The sequence below is a fragment of the Bombina bombina genome, chromosome 9 (assembly GCF_027579735.1).
Source record: "Bombina bombina isolate aBomBom1 chromosome 9, aBomBom1.pri, whole genome shotgun sequence".
Classification (NCBI taxonomy): domain Eukaryota; kingdom Metazoa; phylum Chordata; class Amphibia; order Anura; family Bombinatoridae; genus Bombina; species Bombina bombina.
Window position 1 is genome coordinate 64988891 of NC_069507.1, and position 22309 is coordinate 65011199.

At 36.3% G+C, this 22309-nt stretch overlaps 1 protein-coding gene across 1 annotated transcript in view; it reads right to left on the bottom strand.

Annotated features, from left to right (window-relative positions):
* ARHGAP22 (Rho GTPase activating protein 22) overlaps positions 1-18462 on the bottom strand; it is an 84007-nt gene extending 65545 nt beyond the window's left edge. The window contains exons 1-2 of the mRNA XM_053692177.1: positions 18305-18462; positions 7933-8046 (exon numbers count right to left, since the gene is read on the bottom strand). Coding sequence (XP_053548152.1) covers positions 7933-8046; positions 18305-18347 — 157 coding nt within the window. The 5' untranslated portion in view covers positions 18348-18462. The remainder of the gene's footprint in view (positions 1-7932; positions 8047-18304) is intronic.
* Positions 18463-22309: the final 3847 nt, after the last annotated feature.

The following is a 22309-nucleotide window of genomic DNA, read 5'->3' on the forward strand; positions in this document are numbered from 1 at the left end:
TTGCACCGCTCAGGTGGATAGGAGCGGTGGATTGACTCTGGCCGCAAACGAAAGGGGTTTGGATTAATACATGTACTGCTTCCTTTACCATCGGAGGAGATCAAGTGATATTTGCCTGAAGATAACCGGCAGCACTGCGGGGCACAGCAAAGCCTGGCTCAGTGAGGATTTTTCCTAAAGATAGGAATTGGGTGACTTCAAAGATGACACATATAGCTGGTGGACATATGCAAGTATACAAAAGATAAGATATGCTTTGACCTTTATTTTTCCTCTGCTTTTTTCTTTTTGATATATCTGGCTTGCATCCCTCTGTTTCTCCTTGACTACTTGGAACTATAATTTAGGTCTGCTGCCAATTTGTGTCGATGTTATAGAGCATTAAAGGGACATGCCACCCACATTTTTTCTTTTATGATTTAGAAAGAGAATGCAATTTTAAACATCTTTCTAATTTACTTATATTATCTAATTTGTTTTATTCTCTTGATATTCTTTGATGAAAAGCATATCTAGATATGCTCACTAGCTGCTGATTGGTTGCTGCACATAGAAGCCTCGTGTGATTGGCTCACCATCTGCATTGCTTTTTCTTCAACTAAGGATATTTTAAAAATGAAGCAAAATAAATAATGGATGTAAATTGTAATGTTGTTTAAATTTATATTCTCTATCTGAATCATGAAAGAAAGATTTTGGGTTTAGTGGCCCTTTAAGTATAAGGCAACATATATTATTTTCTGGACATTCTAAGTGTGGTGCTGGACATTGAGCTAAAAGATAAAGGAAGAAGAAGAAAGGGGGCAAGAGCAGTCCTTTCTGGAAGGATATAAATATAAGTTTACAGCCCTGAAAAATTTAGTTTGAGAGAAAAATGTAATTGTTTAGAAAGTTTGGACATTCTTTATAGAATATATTGTATTACAGTGTTTGCTGATTAGAAGATGTGATTGGTTAAATCTCATAAAAAATACAGCACAAGGCACTGATAAAAAGTTAAAAATAAAAGATATACGCAAGAGAGTTGGGTGCTTAAAGGGACACTCAATCAAAATTAAACTTTCATTATTCAGATAGAGCATGCAATTTTAAACAACTTTCTAATTTACTTCCATTAACAAAATGTGCACCGTCTTTTTATATTTAAACTTTTTGAGTCACCAGCTCCTACTGAGCATGTGCAAGAAATGTGTATGCATTTGTGAATGGCTGATTGCTGTCACATGGTACGTGTATGCATTTGTGATTGGCTGATGGCTGTCACATGGTACAGGGGGAGTGGAAAAAGACATAACTTTTAAAATTGTCAGAAAAAAAAATCTACTACTCATTCGAAGTTCAGACTAAGTGCTATTGCATTGTCTTGTTATCTTGCATTTGTTGATTATGCAAATCTACAGTGTTGACTGGTCCTTTAAGGTGAACTAGGCAAAAACAGGCTGCATTTATCTTGTCTGTCCCTAGCCTAAATATCATGTTGATATGTTAATCCAGATCATGATTTAAGGAGCTACTTCAAGAAAAGTTTTAATTTCAGTTAAAGTGTTGGGCGGGTGGTCAGGAGAACAAGGGGGATAAAAATTAAAAAAAAAAAAAAGGGGACACTCCACGTTTATTTGACTCACAATTAAGGCTTTTTGGGTTTTTTTGTTGTTTTTGGGGGGGGAAAAAAAAAAAAAAAAAAAGAGGAAAGGAGGGAAAAGAGAGGGGAAATAAAAAAATAAAAAAAGATATATATGTTTATATTGATTGTTTAGATAATACACAATATAAGTTGCAAGCACATACACACAATTCCCATGGTTTTATGAGAAAAGAGTGATCTAATAAAACACAGCACACAGTCATGATAGGCACATAGTTTTTCTTTTTTTTTTTTTTTTTTTGAGGAAAGAGTTGTTAAAGAATTCACAGTCACAGAATTTTAGCTATTACACTGTACATGGATAAATTTATTATTCACAATAAAAGTCACTCTCTGGCCATGCCTCCCAAGCAAAGAGATAAAAAAAATAAGGGTTTCAGACACTCACATAGAAAGTACTCCTGAGCCGATAATGCATAAAGATGATATTCAGCTCTTGATATCACAGATGTCTGAAATTTTTCTGCCTCAATTTGAAATGCTCAAAAGTCAAACAGCCAACATAATGTCAGAACTTAAACAAATTACTAGTCGTCTCACAGAAGTGGAAGACAGAGTATCTAGCAATGAGGACATAATCTATAAGCAGGAAAAAATCATAACAGATAACAGTAAGACACTGAGTAGGTTACAAGATAAAATCCATGAGTTAGAAGATCGAGCAAGACGTAATAATTTAATAATTATAGGTCTACCAGACAATGGCGAATTCCCAGACTTGATAACTTTTGCTAGCATTACCTTACCCAGGGCACTGGGTATTACATCCAGTGATACGCCAATTCTAGTTGAAAGGGCACACCGTTTGGGTATGCCCAGAGATAGTCAAAGAGATAAGAACTATAATAGGCCGGTCTTGGTAAAATATTTAAACTATCAGGATAAGAACAGTATTCTGAGGGCATATAGGAAAACAGCGAAGCTAGAAATTAATCAAAACAAAGTATTGCTCTTTCAGGATTTTTCAAGTGACACGTCAATGAAAAGAAAAGAGCTAGCTCCTTACTGTACCAGGTTAATCAATGCCGGCCTGAAGGCTAGATTAGTATATCCTGCCAAGATAATTGTGGAGGAATTGGAGGGCAATGTTACTTTGGTTAATACAGAAGAAGTGAGAGACTTTTGTAAAAGTAGGAAAATACGGTAAAACAAAGGGTTAAAGAAGAGACCTAAGTTGATTAAAATGCTAGTCTTAGGGGTCTTATGTTGTTTTTTAAATAGTATGGAGGTGCATGTTTTTTTTTTTTTTTTTTTTCTTTTCTTTTTTTTTTTTTTGTTTTTGTTTGTACTTTCTCCCCTGCTACAGCTCTGTACTTTCTGATCTAGCGTTCAGAAAGTAATTAAAAAAAAAAAAGGCTACTAATAAGATGAGGAAGATCAAATTTATTTCATGGAATGTAGGAGGGATAACAACCCCCAAAAAAAGAAAGCTGATAATTAGACACTTAGCCAAATTTAAACCTGATATTGTCCTACTGCAGGAAACACACCTGAAAAATACTGAAGCTCAGAAACTTAAGTGTAATTGGGTAGGACAAGTAATAGCATCAGATTGTACCAGGAGGAAGCGGGGGGTCGCTTTTTTATTTAACAAGGACTTGGAATATAGTATCCAAGAAAGCCAAATAGATTTTAATGATAGATGGATAATTTTAACATTGGACATTAAAAAAGTAAAATATGTAGTGTGTAACATTTATGGGCCTAATGTCAAGGACCAATTTTTTTGGAATGACATGACGGCAAGACTAATGTTGAAAGAAGATCAAAAAATAATTCTTGTCGGAGATTTTAATTTAACCCCAATACCATCATTAGATAGGTTATCTCACAGACAGAATAGAAGGCCTATGCAAAATTCTCAAATATTCTCTCAAATATGTGAAGAATTAAGTTTACATGATATATGGCGGGTTCAGCACCCTGAGGGAAAAAGCTTCACCTGTGAATCTCAGGTACATAGATCTCTCTCGCGTATTGTTTTGTTTTTTTTTGTTTCAAACGCTTTATTACAGGAAGATATATTTGTAGACATTGGTGAAATTACAATATCAGATCATGCTACAATATCACTTGAGGTAGGGGCCTGCGATGAGCATTTAAGGGGGGAAACAATTTTTTTTCCCCAAAATATATGATTAATGATAGATCTTTTCAAATATGGATAAAAAATAAGTGGCGTGAATATTGTATTAACAATCAAGAGTATGCTAATAATTACGAAGTATTTGGGGAGGCGGCCAAAGAATATTTAAGGGGAGAGATTAAATTATATATGATTACGCTAAAAAAAAAGGCCACAGCTCGTGAGATTCAGTTAACAAAAGCCGTTGCCAGGGCTCTTCAGAATTATACAAATAATCCATTAAGGAAATATTGGCTAGAGTATCGAAAGGCTAAACAAGAAAGACTCGTTTCTTCTAGCTAAAATGATGAAGCAGGAAGCTAGATTAAACTCTGCTTATTGCGGTAGATATGGTAAATCACTGAAGCTTTTCTCAAGGTTAGATAAAGCCAGAAAACGGAAAAATATAATTGAGAATGTGATTGTAGATGGTCAAAATTACACACAAACAGAGGATATTAGTAGAGCTTTTTACGGTTATTATAAGAATATATACGCCTCGAAAGCTATAGATAAAGAAGCCAGTAAGATATTTTGGAGTTGTATTACTTGTCCACAGATCACTGCAGATCAAGTGAAGTTAATGAACTCGCCTATCTCTCCAGCCGAGATTATAAAGGCGATAGAAGGAACGAAACTGGGAAAGGCACCTGGACCAGACCAAATACCGGCTGAGTTTTACAGGCTCCTAAAGTCAGAAATTGTTTTTATTTTAACTTGTTTATTTAATGAATATTTTACGGAGGGAAAATTAATGTCAAGGTTTTTCTCTGTGTCAGTCATAACCCTTATACCAAAAAAAGATAAAAATTTAAGAGACTTGGGGTCCTATAGACCTATCTCCCTGCTGAATATATATTATAAATTGTTAACTTCTATAATAGCGAATCGTCTTAAGGAAGTACTCCAAGAAATTATCCATCAAGATCAAGCTGGTTTCATGTGCAATAGGTCACTTACTAAAAATATTAGAAAGGCATATATGCTGATAGAATATTTTTGGAATAAAATTAATAAGGAAAAAATAACATACCAAGATGATATTGCTATGGTTATGATTGATGCGGAGAAGGCATTTGACTCCATAATATGGGAACACATATGTGGCCCTGACAAAATTTGGTTTCTCAGGAAATTTGATAGAATTTATTAAAACTATATACAATTATCCGATTTCTTCCATAGCGATTAATAATACTCAAACTTCTTTTTTTAAAATGGAGAAAGGTACCCGCCAGGGCTGCCCACTTTCCCCCCTTTTATTTAATCTGGCCATTGAACCTTTAGCAATTTATTTACGCCAAGAACTTGAGGGGATAAATATTGGAGAACAGAAATTAGTTTTGTCACTCTATGCAGATGATTTACTATTATATTTTAAACATACACACAAAAATATTCCCATAGCATTTGGTGCTTTAGAATTATTTAGCAGAATCTCAGGCTATAAGGTAAACACAACTAAATCTGAGATCTTATGGATTTATAAAAACAAGGATAGTAGGAGTCAATATGACCTAAAGGAGGTCGAGAGTTTTAGATATCTTGGGATTATATTACATAGAGACCCAAACAGCTGGTACAGACTTAACTTTACTCCTTTCTTTACAAATATTAAAGCCAAGTTACAACGTTGGGCATTACTCCCAATCTCTCTATCAGCTAAAATCACAATGATAAAAAATATTTTGTTCCCACAAATATTATTTGTAATGAATAATCTCCCTTTATTTATGAAAGCAAAAGATATTAAACTATTTAACCAGGCCTGTGCTAAGTTTCTTTGGAATAAATCAAGACAGACGATTTTGATTAAAAAGTTATCTCAACAGAAGGAGCATGGCGGTTTAGCTTTCCCCGACATTAAGTCATATAATTTAGCTATCTTGGCACGTTATGGGATAGACTGGCTGCATATTGGCGAGGCACTGACGAATATAAGTTAGAAGAGACTTTTATATACCCGTTTTCATGTAAAACAATCTTACACTGCCCCAGTGTGCAGCTACCAACCAGTATAAAAATGTGTACCAGTATTTATAATGTAGTTAAAGCCTGGCAACTCCTATGTTCTCGGCTTAAGATCAATTTTCATATATCATCTTTTCTATTGATTAGAGGAAATCCTGAGTTCCTACCTGGGTGTTTTTGTAAGCCATTTAGAGAATGGGATAATAAAGGACTTTCTAAGATAGTGCAGCTCTTAGATGAGCAAGCTAACATAAGAACTTTTGAAAGCATTGTCAATGAATTTAATCTTTCCAACAAACATTTCTTTGCCTATTTACAGATACGTAATTTTTTAAATAAGAAATTACAGCTGGGAAATTGGTCAGAATGTTTTGCAGAAATTGGAGGGTATATAAAGCTATATAAACAAGGAAAACACTCCATTTCGCTCTTATACAATATCTTATTGGCTAAGCAGGGTCAATTACATTCCGATCAATACATCTCACATTGGTCGAGATACTTTGAAGGGATTAACCATGACTTGATTAAAAAGAGTATTAAATGGTTGGTGGAAGCGCCCCTTCGTTTCTCCTGGCACGAATCTCACTTAAAACTACTCAATAATGCATATATTTCACCGAAAAGATTGGCTCGGTGGTCACAGGATAGCATGGGCCTTTGTTATAAATGTTCTTTGCCTTGGGCAGATTTGTTACATTGTTTCTGGTATTGTCCAAAAGTGTGGCACTTTTGGCAGAAAGTTAATTTTTGGCTAAATAAATTTGATTCTGAGTATTTTATTTTTGATCCAAAAATGATTTTTTTCTTAAGTGCAGGAGGTCATAATGCTGACCTGATTAATACGATCATATTAATCGTCCGCAATCTATTATTAAGAAGCTGGAAACATAGGAACCCCCCCCCTCTTTCAGTATATTTCTGGAAGCTGTAAAACAGATTATTTTTGAACAATATAATATCTCAAAACTGTATAGCAAACAAATTCAAAGATTTTTTAATAAATGGATCAAAATTATCCAGTCATATCCTCTCACCATACAATATATCCTTACTAAAGAGTTTCACAAATCAGAGTATTTCGAAGGTCTAATTTTGAGGGAAATGTTCCCAGTAGCATGGTATTGAAAGCTTATAGCGGGGGAGTGGTAAAATATATATTTACTTTTTTTTTTTTTCCCCCTTTTTCTTTATATGTTCTAACGCACCAGAAAAGCGGCAGTATAGACATAGTTTCATCTCTTATTGCCTGGATAAGTATGCATGTAAACAAGATTATGTGCTCTGTATGATGTACTGACATCAAATTATTTCCTTATCATGTATGTATTTTGATTTACCCTGTGCGGTGCACAAACATGAGTGAATGTGCTCTACTGTTATTTTTTTCTGTCAAAAATTAAATAAAGTATAAAAAAAAAAAAAAAAAAAAAGAACTTATAATTGTCATTTTGTTAGCAAAATGTGCATTGTTTTGCAGTCCAGGGAAATATCCATGGAAAAGCCTTTTGATTATTTTTTATCTTATCTACTTTTCCGTGACTGAATTAGGGACAAAAAAGTCAGCTCCTGCACTCAAACAATCACTACGCATAACATTGTATGGGTTTTCCGGATCTTGTAAGATACACTTCAGTCTCTTTGAAGGCAAAGGAATATAATGACATTTTCAGAGTTAAAGGGACATGAAACCCAACATTTATCTTTCATGATTTAGATACATACAATTTTAAACAACTTTCCAAATACCTTCTGTTGTCTACTTTGCATCATTCTCTTGGTATCCTTTGATGAAAACCATACCTAGGTAGGCTCTGGAGCTGGGAGCTATTTGCTGATTGGTGGATGCACATATATACCTCTAATCATTGGCTAATAGATATGTTCAGCTAGCTCCCAGTAGTGCATTGCTGCTCCTTCAATAAAGGATACCAAGAGAATGAAGCAACATTGATAATATAAGTAAATTGGAAATTTGTTTAAAATTCTATACTCAATCTGAATCATGAAATACATTTTTGGGGTTTCATGTCCCTTTAAATGATAGGAAATGCAGGCAAAATAAATACAATACAATGTACTTTTGTACTACTCAGTATTAACCAGTTTTGTGGTGATTTAGACCTTCGGTTTAATGTCCCTTTAATTGAACATGTGACCTGTGTACTGACACAGTGAGGTGTGACCATACCTCCACCGAAGGGAGACCAAATAACTCGCCGGATGGCTTTCACCCAGTCCTCCATGTCATGCTGCGAATTGGCCATAAGAAGGAAAGCTTCATGATTTACTGCAACTTTATCACCTGAAATGAGAAGGAAGAGTCAGATAACGTAACTTAGCAACGGTACTCGGATAATGCAGCATTTTCTTTTACACATACATGTAAGTTGTGTCGTTAAATCACTCAGCTAATTATTACCTCATTAAAAGTTAAAGGACCAGTCGGTACAGTTCAAATGAGCAGTAGATTTATTTTTTTTGCTGCAGTTAAAGATATGTCTATTTCCATTCCTCCTGTATCATGTGACAGCCATCAGCCAATCACAAATGTATATACGTATAGTCTGAATTCTTGCACATGCTCAGTAGGAGCTGGTGACTCAAAAAGTGTAAATATAAAAAAACTGAGCATGTTTTGTTAATGGGAATAAATTGGAAAGTTGTTTAAAATTGCTGCTCTATCTGAATCATGAAAGTTTAATTTTGACTTGAGTGTCCCTTTAAAGGAACATGAGATTGTAATAAAAAAAGGACATAACATCAAATTCTTTCTTTTATGATACAGACAGAGCATGCAGTTTTAAATAATTTTCCAATTTATCTCTATTATCTCATTAGTTTCATTCTCGTTGTATCCTTTGTTGAACAATATACCTAGGAAGTCTCAGAAGCTGCTGATTGGTTGCTGCACATTTATGCCTCTTATGACTGACTTTCAGCTAGCTTCCAGTAGAAAATTACTGCTCCTTCAACAAAAGATACCAAGCGAATAAGGCAAATGAGATAATAGAAGTAAATTGGAAATTTGTTTACAAAAATTGTATGATCTATTTGAATCATGAAAAAAAAAAAAAAGAAAATTGGTTTAATTGTGCACAGTAAAAAAAACACCTTTGCAAAATACTTCCATTATTTAATTTTCCTGTAATTTACCTTTGAAAATTGTGAGTTTTTTTCAATTCTAAAAACAAAAGCCTAACCCTGCCCCCAATTGCCCTCACCAGAGGTGATACAATAAGATTAAATATTAAAAGACAATGCAAGTTTTGCTAAGAAGCCTTGTGTAATTCACTAAGAAGTCCGGCTAGCTCCCCCAAAATAAGACTAGTTGTGAGTGAGTTTGTATACTGTACTAGAAAACAATTATATATATATATATATATATATATATATATATATATATATATATATATATATATATATATATATATATATTTATTTATTTATTTATTATCTGAACCATGAAAGAAAATGTTTAGGTTTCATGTCCTTTAAAGGGACAGTTAATTTATATAGCAATTAAGCACTGCATATTAAATAAATTTAACGTATTAAAAGCCTTTAATGTTTTGCAGTCCAGCAGCATATCCCTTAAATAGTGTTGAGAATGCTCATCTTATCTCCTCTTTCACTTTGTTAATTTAGAGGCAGGTATAACTGGGTACCTGCACTAATCAAACAATCTCTATATAGCATGTTGCATGGTCACAATTAAAAATCCCATAGGACATACTCAGACTCTCTGGGGGCAGATAATTTACAATGCCCAGGTTAAATTACAGGAATAGCAGGTAAAACAAACAATGGAAGTATATTTGAACGTTGTTTTCATTTACAATTTCAGTGTTAAGTGCATTATCCCTTTAAAGAAGGAGGAAACATAAAATTAATCAACTCCTAAAATACTAGGTCTGACTCCTAAATGTTTGGATTCTTTAAACACATAGTTAAATTCAACTTTGTTTTGTGGACCCAGGACATACTTGAAAACGAGAGAAATCTCAATGTAGCCTTCCTGGTAAAATATTTTATAAATAAATAATAATTCCAGAGCAGCAATGCTCTACTGGTAGCCAACAGATTACATCTGATGAGCCAATGACAGGAGGCATTTGTGTGCAGCCACCAATCAGAAGCTAGCTCCCAGTAGTGCACCGCTGCTCCTGAGACTATCTAGTTATGCTTTTCATACCAAGAGAACAAAGTACATTTGATAATACAAGTAAACTAGAAAGGTTTTTTTTTTTGTTTTGTTTTTTACATTGAATGTTTTGTTTGAACCATGAAAGTTTTGTTTGACTCATGCTGCAAATTGATTAACCCAGCTCCACATACTACACAGTGATTGTTTAGAGAAGTACACAAACTACTTTAGTCTTAACTGACCACAGTCAAGGCCACGATAAGAAATGTAGGTGGATCACAGAATTTGCAACATTCCCATCATCCAAAAATGTGCTATTTACCTTTTCTAGGGAGTCGGTAAAATAATTAATGTTATTTTATTCCCATTATTTAGTTTACAGAAAAGGGCCAATTAAAAGGCTATTATGTTCTAAGTAACAAGACAGAGCGCATACATGACACTTAGGGTTACTCTCCTGTGCAATGTGAAGGCATTTTGACACCTTTTCTCTACCTATAATACTTTTAATGTATGGTAAGAATTCTACTTTGATTATGCTCCTGACAATCACCTTCACTTTCCAAGTTCAAAGTATATTATGCCTGAGGTCCTAGGCCCCTCTGGCAAAGAAAGGCTTATGTTTAACCCAGCCTCATTAAGAATAAAAACCACAGCCTTTACTGCCGCTTTATTGCAGCCCCCTCTTCTATTGCCCGTTTCATTGCATTCCTGTTGGACAGATGTGCCTGGAATGTTGCCAGCAGCAGGAACATCTGGTGTGGGTAGATGTGCTGTATACAAGTTCTGTTGGCTCAGTAAACAGTCTGTATCTCAGCTATGTGAATTGCTTCCCACCTCTTTCCCAGTAGAAAGAGCCAAAGGTCACATGTGTGTTGATACAGAACTGCTAGACAGGGAAATACCAACAAGGTGGCAACGGGGTATATGCAAAACATACAGAGACATCCTCTACATGTGCAATGAAACCTATGAGATCTACTTACACAATGTGCATGAACCACAAAATGTATATAATTCTTCATGTATACCCTGCATAGTAGCATGTGCCTCTAAGCACGGATATGTAGTCATAATTTACTGAGGGTTTCATGTCAGGCAAATATAAACCATAATCCAGAACTTGTCAAATACCGAGAACCAGGGCGCCACAGCTCATAGAATTTTATTTCTGGCTCCAAACATTTGCTGTTATTGCACAATGTAATTTGTTACTGAATGTAACTGTTGCATTATTTTACTATATTATTATTTTATACTTTCGCTACTATTTAAAGGGATAGCGTACTGTAAAATTGTTCTCCCCTACAATTAATTAAATAATTGTTTTCTCCAGTGACTTTCTGAGTACAAAAATATAAATGGCAATTGATCCTTTGTTTTGTTTTTTTGCATATGAAATAGCTGTTTCTGCTAACTGAAACCACAATCCAATCAAATTGATTGTGCCCACAGGGAGAGGAGACATTTTTATCTTATCTCTCTATCAATATACACACAAAAAGGGTTATCTTACTTTAAATCAATACCCACATACTTAGGGCCTAATTCTCAAAAACTTACTAACATGGGGAGAAATCATCAGCTTATTTTACTGAGAATTATATTGTAAAGTAAATGTCTCTCCTTAACACAAACATATAAGTGAATTCTTAATGAGAGACACAGTTCCCAAAGTAAAATTGCCTTTATAAACCTCTGAGGGAGCGCATAATACTGACAGGACATCTTATAGACCAGCGAGCATTAGATAAATCCGATTCTTTGAGAGAACAATGGAAAAATAACAATTTACTACCACCCCCACTGGGAACGTAATTTCTTCTAAAAACATTCTTGTTTACATAGCTTTTCTATAATCAGTACAAATGCAATCATGCAAAAAAAATTGTTAACTTTTTCACAAACTTTAGGTTTCTCATTGAAATTATTTATATACTGCAAATGATTGTAAAAGCTTCCCTGTGATCCCCTTTGTTTGGAAATTGCAGACATGCATGACTTTGCCATTGGTTTATGGTAGTTAGAAGGCCGCTAATTACAGCTGAGCACCACACTTATTATTATTATCGTTTATTTGTATAGCGCCGCCAAATTCCGTAGCGCTGGGTACAATGATAGGGGTATACAACGACAAAGATTTGTGATACAATACAAAACATATCAAGACTAAACAAATCTAGCACAGGAGGAAGAGGGCCCTGCTCCGGAGAGCTCACAGTCTATAGGTTTAGGGTGCAGAGACATAAGGTTTGGGTAGCTTGTTACATCGGTTGTATTTGCAGCAGTGAGTCAGGCAGTTCATGTACACGTATTAGCTTGGTTCGGATGCGGGATGGAGGAGAGATGGTAAGCCTCTCTGAATAGGTGGGTTTTCAAGGACACTTCTGAAATTCCTGGCAGTGAATGGGGTTAATTAGTTAGGCGGCAAGGATAATATTGTAGTGTAGATATTACCCTTCAACCTGACACCTCCCTGATCCCACCCAGAGAAGCTCTCTTCCCTCCCATCACATGCTTACCACCATCATAGGTACTGGCAGATAGTCTGCCAGTATGAAGTTGTAGGGCTTTTTTTAAAATTAATTAATTTTATTTGTGTGCATTTCCTACAGTGTAGAGATACCCCCTTACCCTCCTACCTTCCTGATCCCTCCCACACCACCATCTTAGGTTCTGGCAGCTGTTTCCCAATACCCCGTTTGTCTCAATTTCTTATATTCTTAAAAATGCTCTACAAAAATAGATTCAAACGTAAATGAAGTTACCACCCCCTATATTAGATAAAGATTACCATTCCTTAATAGCGAGGAGTATTATATGGTGTATGTTACTCTTACATTTAAAGTTAATAAAGTGATTGCCAAAATGAAAGCAGCCTTAATGTAGAGTATTTAAATAGGGTAGCACTGATTGATAGACTTGGCTATCGGTTTGCGCTACGGAAACATTTTTCAACAAGGCAGGACAAATTGTCAGTACACTGGTCCTGTTTGTTCTGATCACAATCCAAATTCTTGATAATTATCAACACATTTTCAGGGCTATTTTTCACTCATCCAATTACACACCCATAAAACTTGATAAACCCCCAGACAACACTTTTCAACGTATTACCAGCTACATACAGTAAGAGAAACGCTCTACCAGGAACGAAGGCTGAAACGGTCATCTGGGGTTACTCCTCCTTGTTCAAATAGGAATTGCCTGGTATAGCATTTACAAGTGGCACACTCTGGACTCAATCCAGATCAAATCGGGGGGAGGAGGCAAGGTAAGTGCAATCCGTGTGACCCAGGGTGTAATCTCTATAGCAAGTGGAAAAGGCGGATATCCAGCAGGACTCGTCCACAGTCCCAATTCAAAACAGACAATAGAAATCACCATAGAGTCCGTCCTTATGATAAAAATCCATAATTTATTGAAAAAAAGTGTTAAAAACAAAACACCATGTAAGGAAACAAAATAAAGCCGTAGTACATAATTGTACTGATAACGCTCACACCACATTGAGTAGTACTATGGGGGCGATTCATCAAGCTGAGCATTGCACACGAGCGCTCGCGTGCAATCCTGCCACCTGCCCACGCGTAGCCAATCATGCACGGGCAGGAGCCGTCAATCTCCCGGTCAGACTAGACCGTGGAGATTGAATTTCGCCATTTTAGAGGTGGCAAAATATTAGGGATGACCGCTGCTTGTTAAATACGGCGTGCAGGTTCTCTTGTGAGAACCTGCAGCCATAGTGGGTCGAAAGGCTTGCGAAGTCTTTGATAAATTGACCCCTTTGTACTACGGCTTTATTTTCGTTTCCTAATATGATGTTTTGTTTTTAACACCTTTTTCAATAAATTATGGATATTTTATCATAAGGACGGATTCTATGGTGATTTCTTTTGTAGGAATTGCCTGGTATGTCGGGGCTGGACTGAACTTGTTATGTGGGATCAGACTGATATACGTAGGTGATAAATTGCCATAGAACAAGCTACTGAGCTGTTGTTCGTTCCAGAGAAAGCGCTTTTTCTATATGTATTTGCAATATGACACTGAGGAAGTCTCCGTAAGGGTGATGGGAGAAACTAGATGGGGACTTCTTGCCCAATGTGCTTAGAGGAATATGACTGCACCTCACTGACAAGGCCCAAAGAAGGCTGAAATGATTGTCTGGGGCTGCCTTGTATTTCAGGGCTGAATTGACCTTGTTAGTATCAGACCGATATACTGTACTTCAGGAAAGTGTGAAAAGCTAAGTTGGGCTAAAAGGAGCTGCTCCCAGGTGGTAAATTACCATAGACCAAGCTACTGAGCTGTTATTCATTCCTGAGAGAGCGCTTCTCTTTCTGTATGTTATTACCCGCTACCCTGAAACCTTTTGGATGTAACATTGGTTGAGCACATTTGCTAAACATACTGCGATTACTCCGCCATATTTAATGACATCACTTAATACTAATTAAAGGGATTGAACAGTATACTGATTCTTCAACCAGTTGTATAATCCATAAACCCAATACATCACCATGTTGCTTGTCTTTAATAGTGTCATATTTTATTTGTTAAATTAAGGCAAATTACAATTCTGTGTAGTTTTTGTGATGTAAAATCTGCAAAAGCATTTGGAATTGAGATTGATAAAAAAAACACACACTGACAATATTAGTCAATATTAAAGGGACAGTCTAGTCAAAATTATTTTCATAATCAGATATGGAATGCAATTTTAAACAACTTTCCAATACACGTTTATCCTCAAATTTGCTTTTGTTCAATTGATATTCTTTGATAAAAGCTAAACCTAGGTAGGCTCATATGTTAAAGGGACAGTCAACACCCATAAAAACTTTAACCCATACCTTAGATCAACAAAAAAAAAAAAAATGAGCCTGCACCGCATCCCATCTTCAATAACACTAACGTTAGGTGGCTAATCTTCAATGAACATATAGTTAACAGCGGCAGATATGGCCGCCAAACTCCTCCCCCTCCGTACCCTTCTTGTTTTAAATAAATACTCGTTCACAGGTACACTGTTCTATTTCTAATGTGCATGCGCTATATAATTGTAGTACGCTCGCTATTAGAAATAGAACAGTGTCTCCGTGAACGCGCCTAAAGAATCTAGCCGAGGATTTGTTTCTCATTGGCTGAACACTTAGAGAAGAAGTCTCCTACGTAACAGGGGGAGGAGTTTGGCGGCCATATCTGCCGCTGTTAACTAAATGTTCATTGAAGATTAGACACCTAACGTTAGTGTTATTGAAGATGGGATGTGGTGCAGGCTCATTTTTTGTTGTTGTTCTAAGGTATGGGTTAAAGTTTTCATGGGTGTTGACTGTCCCTTTAATTTCTAAACCCTTGAAGGTCGCCCTTTATTTCAATGCATTTGGCAGTTTTTCACAGCTAGAGGGCGTAAGTTCATGTGTTTCATATAGATAACTTTGTGACCATGTAGTTACAAGTAAGAGGGCACTGATTGGCTAAATGCAAGTCTGTCAAAAGAACTGAAATAAGGGGGCAGTCTGCAAAGGCTTAGATACAAGGCTATCACGAAAGTATAAAGTATATTAATACAACTGTGTTGGTTATGCAAAACAGGAGAATGGGTAATAAAGGGATTATCTATCTTTTTAAACAATAACAATTCTGGAGTAGACTGTCCCTTTAAGAAATTGTTACCTGGTGAAAACAAGCGTAAGAATTGTGATCGACCCTATAGTAAGCATGGATAAGAAATGCAACAATTACATGGTCTAATAATTTAGCATGTCATTTTTGCATCAGAACGTCCCTTTAAATACTTGAGACCATGGGATGAAAAGCTACCATTACAATATACATTAGAACAGTGAAAAGCTACTTCTGACTTTATTAGGTAGCGACAAATCCTATGCACAAAATCATCAGCATAGCCTGCCACAACAGGACAATACAATCCTACATACACACAATATACACAACATCCTGTTATTGCAACACTAACACATCCAACATGCTCAAGCCAGGACAGGCCATTCCTATGCAAATACATAATTTACAATAGAAGCCAATACAGATAAGCCATTTATACACAAGTTTCTATCCAGATATAGATACACACAAAAGCTGCCAGTCCACTGCTCTCAAATTGTATCATTGTAAGGTGCCAACATATCCTGCAGCAGCATGCAGTACCTACACATTAGCAAGTACAGACACAGGGGTTATATAGAACACACCCTTATCACAGCTTCAGGTTTATCTTTTAAATATTGTGTGAGAAACAGCAGCCTGTCTTACACCAATATCCCTACTAGTGATCCTGCACTGCTCACAGAGGACCTTTAGATAAAAATAAATAATCACTTGAGAAAATTTCAAGGTGGGCGACCGTCTTAGTAGACATGGCCCATTCACCTTCATAAGTTTTCAGTTTTGTTTTTGTTTTGTATTTAATGTCCCACAAAGTACCCAAAACAACTTTTACTTGACTTTATAGTTAGGCATCTTAAATAGACTTGAAACCCCAACATTTAATTTCATGATAAAGATAGAGGATATCATTTTGAACAACTTTCCAATTTACTTCTTTTATCAAATTAGCTTAAAGGGACACTTAACCCAATTTTTTTATTTTGTGATTCAGATAGAGCATGCAATTATAAGCAACTTTCTAATTTACTCCTATTATCAATTTTTCTTCGTTCACTTGCTATCTTTATTTGAAAAAGGCATCTAAGCTTCTTTTTTGGTTCAGAACTCTTGACAGTACTTTTTTTATTGGTGGATGAATTTATCCACCAATCAGCAAAATTAACCCAGGTTATTCACCAAAAATGGGCCGATCTCTAAACTTACATTCTTGCATTTCAAATAAAGATACCAAGAGAATGAAGAAAATTTGATAATAGGAGTAAATTAGAAAGTTGCTTAAAATTTCATGCTCTATCTGAATCACGAAAGAAAAAATTTGGGTTCAGTGTCCCTTTAATTATTTTGGCATTCTTTGCTGAAGAAGCAGCAATGCATTACTGCAAGATAGCTAAACACATAAGGTAAATCAATGAGAAGAAGCATTTATGTGCAGCCACCAATCAGAAACTAAGTCCCAGTAGTGCATGGCTGCTCCTAAGCCTACCTGGGTATGCTTTTCTACAAAAGATAGGAAGAGAAAAAAAGTCAATTACATAATAGAAGTAAATTAGAAATGTGTTTAAAATAGCATGATCTAGCTGAATCAGAAAAAAATGGGTTTTATGTTCCTTTATGATCGGTAAATGCACTCACATTTACCATATATGCGCAGGACTTATCTGAAGAACACAAGTAGTGGTATCTCCTCCTTAATTTCCTTAAAGGGACATGTAACCCCAAAAAAAAGTATTTCATGATTTAGAAAGAGCATGCAATTTTAAACAACTTTCCAATTTACTTCTGTCATCTAATTTGCTTTATTCTCTTGATATCTTTGGTTGAAAAGCATATTTAAATAGGTTTAGTGGCTGTACATAGATGCCTTGTGTGATTGGCTCACCAAATGATATCCAACAAAGGATATCTAAAGAATGAAGCAAATTAGATAATAGAAGTTAGAATAATGTTTACAATTGTTTTTTTCTATCTGAATAAAAAAAAAAACTGGAGTTTCATGCTCCTTTAAGATAGTTCACATTCCAGTTGTACAGTTAACATCTACTTACTAAAATGTCCTGTTAATTATGAAGTTAGTTACAAATGTTATGTGATGTGGCAAGGTGACTAACAAACAGTTCAAGATGCATAATAATAATAATTATTATTTTGCATTAACTGTCCCTATCATACACTTAATAAGATGCTACATATTTTAATAAGTTATACACACAGCTGGGAAATAAATCAAAATGATTCATTCATCAACACTGTGTACCTTACTTACTCATGGGAAAATTCCACAAATTACTTTTTAGGTGAGGGATTGTTTGTTAAATGAGACATTCTGCAGAAATGTCAACACAAATACATAGATCTTATAAGAGGAGTTTTAAGAAATTCTGGAAGTCCAAAGTCTAAGTTTTAGCTATTAACTGTTTAATGATCCAAAATACATTATTCCAGTGCAAGAGATGAGGGGACATAATAAATAATAATTAAAATACTCATAGTAACCATGAACCCAAAAACAACTTAATGTGTTAGTTCTAAATATAAATGTAATTATGTTTTATTTTGTAAAGAATTTCACAGTCCCTATCAGAGACAATACACTGTACACAGCACACAACAACTAATGACACATGTATATTCACAGTTAGTGATAAAGGGATATATAATACCCACATACAATCAGATTAATGAAATGCTTAATTCCTTGCTTGCCAAAATGGGTACAGCTGAAGCCCCCCTGGCACCCAAAACATTGCAAGCAGCTCCTTATGCAGAGTTTTCAGCAAATTACCTGAGCTCAGGTGTTCTCTGTCACGACAGCAGCACAGTCCCATGTCATGGAGTGTCAGAGCCAGGGGGGTAAGAGCAGGGCAGGTGCAGACAGCCCTTGTGAGGGGGGGTCGGCTCCCCCATGCTCTGTTAGGAGCAGTCTCCTGTCTATTCCCCTAACTGGTGTCAGTGTGAACGGTCCAATGCTCAGACTGTGTAATCAATCCCAGAGCGGCTGAAAGCCCTGCCCCATGGGATTCCCTCTTATCTCTCCAGTCTCTGTCTGGGCAGGAGCTGCCCAGCATGGGGCTACTGGAGGGAGGGGCAGAGGGTGTCTGGGGTATCACAGACAGAGGATGAGTGTGAATATTAAACACTTTTTATAGCCAGAGGTTACATTTAACACATTATTTACTTTTGCATTCGTTATAATGATATAGCTGATATGGCAGTAAATGGGTTAATTTAGTAACCAGTTTGGGAATGTAATATATTTGCTATGCACGCTCCCACTCTTTATCTGTTTAACCCTTTCTATCCAGCACTTATTATCGGTTGCCTGCGATTCTTCTTGCACTACAGCCTGTCACTGTGATCCCCCGCACACCTGTCACCATTTACTACTTTGTCACTTGTGTTAGCTAATTCTATGTCTCATCAAGGTGCCCCTTATGTGCCACACAGCAGTCAGTCATTTCCCTGCTCTATCCGCTTGGTGCAGATACCTCCATGATCAGAATTATGCACTTTCCCCTCTCTAGAGACCCTTTGCTGCCCTCCCTATGAAACCTGCTGCTTTCTACAAGATTTCCCGAAGCAATAATTCAGCAAGTAATCCCCTTAGCCACCATAAATTCCCCTTCCGGGATGTGACTCACTGTGTAGCTGAGGCTTCTACAGAACTATCTGCTTATTTTTATATCAATTGCTCTGTGAACACTTCATCTCCCCATGTAATTGTGCTGCCCTGACCCATCTGCTATATCTGTACTTATACTTCTGCTACAAACCCTGTTTGTACATTTTCTCCCCTTTTGAACCCTACAGTGCATTAAAATACAACCCCCCTCCCTCCTTTGATCATTCATATTGTTTGCAGGCTGATAATGATATGTGTCAGCAGAATGTGCACACAGTCAGCGGCTGGATGGGAGCCCTGGGCCCTGAGCTTGCCAGGAGGACATGTGGCACACTAGTCCTAGCAAGACAGGTGTAATACAGACCAGGCTTCCAGTAACCTGTAAGGTTAATAGGTGGCAGCAGCGGAAAAGCTACTGGGGGGGGGGTGACTAACACCTTGTCTGGCAGCTGCACAGAGATTTGATAAGGAATATCTCTGCATTGTCTAATTAGTGTTATATTGCTCTACAAGTACACAATGCAATACACAAGTGTTGTATCTGCACGTCTATGTAAGTCCTAACCATGCTAAATAAAGTGATGGTAAACTTTACATGTTTTAAAATCAGGTCCAGAAACTAAGCAAAAAGCAATATTTTAGATGATTGATCACTTCTAATGAATATGTGCTGTAACTTTTTATCTAGCTGTGCCATTCTAATTCTCTGCGCTCAGGCTTTCCACTTCAAATTCCTTTTTTTTGTTAGCTAACGGTTTTGACTATTCTCCAATTGGCGCTCTAGATACAAAACAAAGTGCCGTACGGCTAGATCGCTGATTGGAGAACAGTTAAAACCATTAGCTCTCCTAGAATGTACATTGTAAGATTTAAGATTTGTTTTCTCTTTGTAAGTATTATATTTTACACAATAAAGTCAGTTTTAAAAAAAAAAACACAAAAAAAAACCATTAGCTAACAAAAAAAAAGTGTTTTGAAGTGTGCATCCCCGAGCATAGGTATTAGAATGGCACGGCTAGATTAAAATGTAAGTTATAGTGCAACTACATTAGAAGTGATCAATTAGGAACAGTAAGTAGATTTGCATAATCAACAAATGCATGATAACAAGACAATGCAATAGCACTTATGGGCCGATTTATCAAATGTCTTGCGGACCTGATCCGACAGTGCGGATCTGGTCCACAAGACATCGCTGAATGCGGAGAGCAATACGCTCTCCGTATTCAGCATTGCACCAGCAGCTCACAAGAGCTGCTGGTGCAATGCTGCCCCCCCAGCAGGGGGTGTCAATCAACCCGATCGAATTCCGGTGATTCCTGTCCACCTGCTCAGAGCAGGCGGACAGGGTTATGGAGCAGCGGTCTTTGTGACCGCTGCTTCATAACTGCTGTTTCTAGTGAGTCTGAAGACTCGCCAGAAACACGGGCTGTCAAGCTCGCCCCTTAGTCTGAACTTCAAGTGATCAGTAGATTTTTTTTCTGAAATATTTCAAGGTTGTCTCTTTTTCCCACTTGATCCCTATAAATGTTACCTTGTATATAACCTATGTTTATAGTGCTGCGGAATCTGTTGGCACTCTACAAATAACCAATAATAATAATAATTTTCCACTCCTCTTGTATCACGTGACAGCCATCAGCCAATCACAAATGCATATACATATATTCTGTGAATTCTTGCACATGATCAGTAGGAGCAGGTGACTCAAAAGGTGTAAATATAAAAAGACTGTGCACGTTTTGTTAATGGATGTAAATTGAAAAGTTGTGTAAAATTGTATGCACTATCTGAATAATGAAAGTTTCATTTTGACTTGAGTGTCCCTTTAAGATCCATCTAAAATATTGCTTAGATTCCTTACCTGATTTTAAAACATGTAAAGTTTACCATCACTTTAAAGTTTTATGCCGTTTGCAAACTGAGGCACTCATGCTGCAAGATAAACGCAAGTTTAGGTGATTGCATATAACTGCATTTTTATGATAAAAGATCCCTCTGTGTTGTTTGTATGTTTTATAACACTCACAAAAACTGCTACAGCAATTTTGAATTAAAGTGAATGTAAAGTTGAATGAATGAATGAGTGCCCGGTTTTTAAAAATGCTATTAAAAACAGGTGCACTTTTTTAAAATATCTTTTTCTTTAGCAAACCCGGACCAGTAATCCTCCTCTCGCTTCTCCTGCTGTACTGGCATCCTCCAATCACGGCGTGGCCTTATGAGATGGACGCGATGATTGGAGGAAGCCGGTTTCGTCATTGCTGAGGTAAGTACAGAGGAGCTGTGGGCGGAGTATCGCCGGTTTGCTAAAGAAAAAGGTATTAAAAAAAGAAACACTGCAATGTAAAGTTTAATGAATGAAAGTGCCCTTGTTTTTAATAGTAATTTTTAAAAACCGGGGACTCATTCATTCAACTTTTTTTTTTTTTTTTTAATTAGCAGATACATATTTAGCAAAGTATTTAGCAGGTTGACAAAGTATGTTTCCTTCATCTTCTGGGAAAAACCATAATGAGATTTATCTCTTATCCAAGGATTATTAAATTAGGCGTTAAACACTGCTGCAAAAAGAAAGCTCAAAATAAAATAGGGGTGATGTTATTAAACCCTGTTATGTATTTAGAATATTCCAACCACTAATTACTTTCAGGGCTCTCACCCCACTCAGCTCAGTGCCACTCTGACTCCAGCAGACTGTTCTGCCAGTAACACATAGATAGGAATGTCCCTCTACTCTGGAATTCTCTCTCTGTCTGTTTCTAAATTGTTAGCCAATTAACCCCTTTTCACCCAGAGAGCACTGCTCCCACAATGTAGTGGCTAATGTGTACTGAACCTTGTAACGTTCTTACTTCTGCTTATTTAATTAGGTATTAGGGTGATGAGTACCATATAGAGAAAATCAGCCACAGATGCTTAATTATAAAGCTATAATCTATAATATATTTAATGACTACAACTTTGGGAACAAAATCTAATTAGACATATTCTACATTTTTTTTTGCATATGATTTATGTAGATGTCCCTCAATAAACACACTCACACAATTAAAGCTTAGAAGAATTCTACATAACCCAACCTAGGGCTATATTACGAGTGGAGCGACTTTGCACTCACGTTAAAACCGCTAGAATTGTTATATGTACTCGTATTACGAGTTGAAA